Here is a 5,369-nt window from a genome sequence, read left to right on the forward strand (position 1 = left end):
CAGGAGGCTGGGCCTGCCTGACTAGCCAGTTCCCCTGGCTTTTTCCCTCTGTCCTGCGTTTCTCCCCCGGTCCGGTCATGTCCAGCCTCTGCCCACGTGCTCAGCGGAGCTCAGCTCACGTCCAGCTCTGTGCTGGCCCACGAAGAGCCCCAGGCCATCCTGCTCAGCTTGGCCTCGGCCAGACTCATTTCCACCTCCCTGTATCCGCCCCCGAGCCCTCTCCCTGGAAGTCATTGCCACTTCAGGCCCTGGAATTCAGGCCAAGCAGACGTGGAACAGACCTGGCGTGAAGAAAGGGAGTACAGGATCCTTGCTTCATGGTGGGAAGGCCAGAGCCAGGGCAGGAATGTCCTCTGCTGGCCTTGGCTCTCAGCTGCCCTGCCCGAGCACAGGCCGGCCGCCTGGGAAGCAAATCATGGGGATGACTGACAGCAGAGTCGGAGGGGCTTCCTGGGGTCCCCAACCCCCTCCAGGCCTCCTCCAAGAGCCTTGACATCTGCTGGAAAGACTTACAGATAGGAGGCAGTCTCTGGCCTTCACGCCAGGGGACTCCCATGTCCTCTTCACCTCTGGGGCTCCTGGACACCGGAGGCCTAGGGAGTGGCCCCCAAGACTCCACTGTCCCCCGTCCATGGCTGACCTCAGCAGGCCCCTTGCCGGCCAGCAGCCTGGCTGGGTCATTCTTGCCGCACGTCTCCTGTTACCTTCTGACGTTCCGAACACCCTTTGCTCCTCGGCCCCCAACACGCACAATCGGCATCCTCTCTCTCCCTCCCACATCTCTGATTCAGCCATCAAACGGTGACAGCAAAAAGAAATGATGTTCAATAGGTATAGGGCGGCAGCCAAGGGGGTGGTGGGAGGGGCCTGGCCTTCTGCGGGCCCTGGGGGCAGGGTGCTGGGGGTTGAGATGAAGAACGAGGACAACGTCTTGGGTTCAGGAGTCCCCCAGCCCCCACCCTTGGCAGTAGGGATGGGCCTGGCTATCGTGCGAGCCCCTCCATGGCCAGCTAATCCTGGCTCCTTCCCTCAGGCCTGTGCCCCTCTGGGGAGTGGGCAGGTTCCCGGAGGAGGAGGCTGATGTCAGCTGGAGAAGAAGCTGATCCTGGGCCCCAGGACAGCATGAAGGGAGCAGGAGCTTGGGGATCCCTGACATACATGGACAGTAGTCCCTTAATGTCGTCTGCACGCTGGACGACTGTGGGGCTCTGGGATAGGGAGGAGGGATGGGAGAGGGGGCCAAGCCCTCTGGGCCAAGCCAACGATGATTATCAAGAACAGGAAGCTAGGATGCCACAGAGGTGGGGGAGGAGGAAGCAGGCAGAACCTTCCCCCTACTGGTCTGTGGTGCCCCCCAGTTTCCAGGGTCCCAGCCCATTGCCAAGAGCTCACCCTCAGCCCTCACAGGCTAGGGCTTGGCAGTGGTTCGAGCATCGGGAGCTGAGCTTTTAGGCAGAGAGCAAAGGAGCTGGGCGCCAGGATGTGGGGAAGGCGGCTGGGGTGAGGGGAGTAGTGGCCGGGCTTCAGGCCAGACCTTGACGATGTCCCAGGTCCCTCTGAGTGGGTGGGACATGGTGATGGTCACTCCTTGCCTCCTGCCCACTCCCCTGCTCTGCTTAGAGTGCCTGGACAGCCCGACGTGGTGTGGTCAAGGCTTGGAGGTGTGAGGTACCAGCCTCTCAAATGGGACAAGCACGTGTCATCTCTCCCTGTCCCATCTTGGCTGTTGGGAGGCCCCTGAGACTGAGTCCTGCCTCCCAGACCTTCTCACACCAGGGCAAGACTGTCCCAGGCAGCTCTCAAACTTCCATCATCAAATTGCCAATTTGTCTTTCAGCTGGGGCTGAGGGTCCAGACACCCTCAACTCCAGAGAGAGCATCTTAAGAGCTGGAAGCAAGGAAGAACTGTGTGTAATGAGCCTCCACTGTGAGCCTCGGCTGTGTGACCTGGGGCAAGTTGCTGAGCCTCCCGGAGTCTCCTCCAGCTCCAGACGTGTCCCTGCCCACCTGCTGCTGTGAGGCTCTTGCTCACAGCTGAGTGCTCTGGATGTGTCCGTGGCGGGAGGCAAGAGAGAAGCTGGCGGGTTCTGGGCTGGGCGTGGTGCCCAGGTAGAGGAGACCATGGTCACTGAGCCTCGCTTCACCAGACTCTGCACCCCTCCCCCATCTCTAAGGAGAAGGTTGCCTGGGCCCTTTCACCCAGCAGTGGGGAAATTCTGGAGCAAGCTACTCCCAGGTCTCCTCACAGAGCCCAGAGAGGGCAGAGGAGCCTGCCAGGCTAGACCCAGCTGGGAGGGGATGCTGCAGCCGATCTGAAGCTGCAGTGGGTGCCCTCACCCCTCCCAGCTCTGACTCTCCTGTCTCCCTTCTCTGGTCATTCCCAATACCAGGGGCTCCCAACCCCAGCTCTCAGGAGCCCCGGGTGGGGAGGGATGGTCCTGGCAGTCTCCAGGGAGCAGGGGGCTCCTTGCCTGGCTGTGGGCAGCAAAGCTGCCACCTTATAGAATTCCAAGGGGCATCTTGAGAAGAAGGGCGGCTGCTGGGGCTGGACTCCTGGGTCCTGCACGCCATCCCCGACCCACTCTCCTACTTAGCTGCTCTCCTCTGTCCTCTCTGGAGAAGCCCCGGAATCCAGGTGGTTGCTCCTGAGCCCTCACTGCACCCCAGATCCTGGGTCAGCCCCTACTTTACAGGCCCAGGCCTGAACCTGGTCAGGTGGGGGACACAGGGAGCCTCTTCCAGGAGGAGGCAGGGAACACCATGGAGACACAGGTGAGTGGGAGAGAGCAGCTGGAGGGGACACGAGTGGGCTCTGGGCCTCCCAGTGTGGAGGTGGGGAGGAGGGAGACCTGTCAGGCACGCCCCAGGCTATACCCGGTGCTGCGGCATCCCAGATCCAACCCCCAACCCGACCCAGTTTCCCTCCTGCTACCTTTTGGGCTCTTTCTGGTGAAGGGACTTTCCCGTCCCCTCTCACGCTGCTGAGAGGACCAGCATCTAGGCCAGCTCAGCTCAGGAGGGTCCGGCAGCCTCCCCGGCGCTCCAGGGACGAGCCTGTCTTTTGCCTGTCCTCGGAGCTGGTTCCTCCGGCTCTCCTAGGCCCAGGGCTGGGGGGATGGACTTGTGCTCCACCATGTGGCCCTGTCTTTCCAGAGGCCTCCCCGGCTTCCTACCCTCCATATTGGCCCTGGACAGCCCCTCGTGTGTACATCCTGACAGGTGTGTGCACGCTCACCACCCTCGTGTGCATGCCTGCACACACACTGTGAGGGCCACATAGCCCACCCCAGTCTGCTGCCTTCCCTTGACCTGTTGCCGGGCCCAAGGCTTTGCCATCCTAGCAACCTTCCTCGGGTGTGGGAGGGAGAGTGCGAGACTTGGCTGCCCTGAGCCGCTGCCCTCTCCTGCCTGGTGGGTGATTATCTTCCTGCAGTGGGGCAGGGGGCAGGGTGATGCCCAAGGCCTGGCTGTGGGCCATGCGAGTAGGAGGCGAGCGGAAGGGCACTGCCTGGGCCAGCTGCGGAAGAGCCTGGCCAGCTCCCATGTGGGAACCCGGACGCCTGGACCTGCCCCTGCCTCCCTGCCTGCTGGCTGGCTCTCCCCAGGAGCAACGAGTAAGGTGCTGAGACCTTAGGAGGACCCCAGGGGTTCTCTAGGGAGAGGATGTGGGTTTGTCGGTGGGGGTGGTGCCGGGGAGGAACTACAGTCATCGCGGTACTTTTTTTTCCGAAGGGAGAGGCTTGGGCTGGGAGGCTGCTTCTTCTGTCAGACTTTTCTGCAACCCCTCTGGAGCCCCCTCTCCCATCCCCAAGGCTGCTCTGTCTGGGTGGGGAGCTGGCGGCTGTGCCTTCCATGGCTCTCTGCATAGGAGTAACTGGATCTGTGCTGTCCCCCACAGGCCTCTCGTCTGTGGGACCCTTGGGCAGGTTCTGGGACCACTCTCTTGCCTGTATCCTCCTGCATCTCTTCTGCTCAGATCCCGAATTAGCATGCCCCCTCCCCAAACCCCCCCTTGAAGGCTGCTGCTTAAGACCACTAGAGAGAGCAAGTGAGGGGTCCCCCTGTGAGGTGGGATGCTGGAGGCAGGAGGGTGGGACAGTTCTCTACGCTTTGCCAGACTGGGGACCTCTCTCCTGTCACATCAGTTTCCCTAATTGATGCCTCTCCCTTCAAAAGCACACACGTACGCATATGTACACACACACACACACACACACACACACACGCACACGTGGCTGGGAAAATCTGATGAGTTTGCAGTGCTGAGTTTCCAGGCCCCTCTCCAGGGCTGGGTGGGCGGCTCTGAGGTTTGGGCTGGGTGGAACGGGGGAGGGCAGGCAGGCCCTGGCTGTGGCCTGAGCGGGCGATCTCGGGAGCCTGGCTCCCTCAGAAGCTGTCTCAGCATCTGGAGCCCCTCTACCTGCTGGTTTTCTGCAAGACGCCCCCCTGCCACTTCACTTCCTGGGTTTGCACTGAGTCCTGGGCTTCCTTCCCAGGGCTCAGAGCCATTTCTTCTGCCCTCTCCCGTCCCACCCTTGGCATCACGGGGTGGGAGCCACCGGTGAGCACCTCAAGGTACGTAGCTGGCTCTAGTGGGGTAAAGTGGGGCACGTCCCAGTGTCTTCTGGGCCAGGCGTCTGCAGCACCTGTAGCAGGTGGGGGCTGGGAGTGGCATGGGAGCCTGGGTGGCTGCCACTGATTTGGTAGAGGAAGAAAAATCCTAAGGACTTAACTTGCTCCCTAGAGGGTTCCAAGCCAAGAGGACCCGAGTTAAGGGGTCAGGAGCCGGGTTTGCCATCTCTGTCCTATGGAGTCCCAAGTCTCAGGTTCAAGTCCAGTCTCCTGCTTGCATGTGGGACTGAGGCTGAAGTCTCTCTGAGATTCAGCTTCCCCATCTGGGCAGTGAGGGGATGGGATGAGATGGGTCCCCAGGCTCGGGCAGGTCTAGATCAGCAATCGCCAAGACTCAGGAGCCCAAAGTTTGTCCTCCTCTGCCTCTGTCTACAAGAGCCTGGTGCCACCTGGCCACATGAAGGGGCACACCCAGCTGGCCCCCACCCAGTACTCAGGACCACACACCCACACACGCACACACGGGCCGCAGACACCCTGTCCCTCTCCCCCGTGTGGGCGAAGCTTGTAGATACCACACCCCTTTCTGTCTTCCAGGGTCCGGGCGTGGGAGCAGCTGCCTCTGCAGTGTGTCCATTTGCAAGGCCATCCCTCCTGTGGCCTTCCCCAAGAGCACAGGCTTGTTCCTCCCTGGAGAGCTGACTGCTGGAGGAGGGCGGAGGTGGCAGAAGCAGAGGGAGGGGGCTTGTCTGTATGTTGACAGCTATGGTCCCCTTCCTCCTTCTGCCCACCCCCCC

The 5,369-nt window shown here is 61.7% G+C and overlaps 1 protein-coding gene across 1 annotated transcript in view; it reads left to right on the plus strand.

Annotated features, from left to right (window-relative positions):
- The first annotated feature begins 2,760 nt into the window (after positions 1–2,760).
- Positions 2,761–5,369, plus strand: part of LOC102499823 (receptor-type tyrosine-protein phosphatase V) — a 27,592-nt gene continuing 24,983 nt past the window's right edge. Inside the window, exon 1 of the mRNA XM_027776000.1 lies at positions 2,761–2,772. Coding sequence (XP_027631801.1) covers positions 2,761–2,772 — 12 coding nt within the window. The remainder of the gene's footprint in view (positions 2,773–5,369) is intronic.

The sequence above is a fragment of the Tupaia chinensis genome, unplaced genomic scaffold, assembly GCF_000334495.1.
Source record: "Tupaia chinensis unplaced genomic scaffold, TupChi_1.0 Scaffold000627_1, whole genome shotgun sequence".
Lineage (NCBI taxonomy): Eukaryota > Metazoa > Chordata > Mammalia > Scandentia > Tupaiidae > Tupaia > Tupaia belangeri.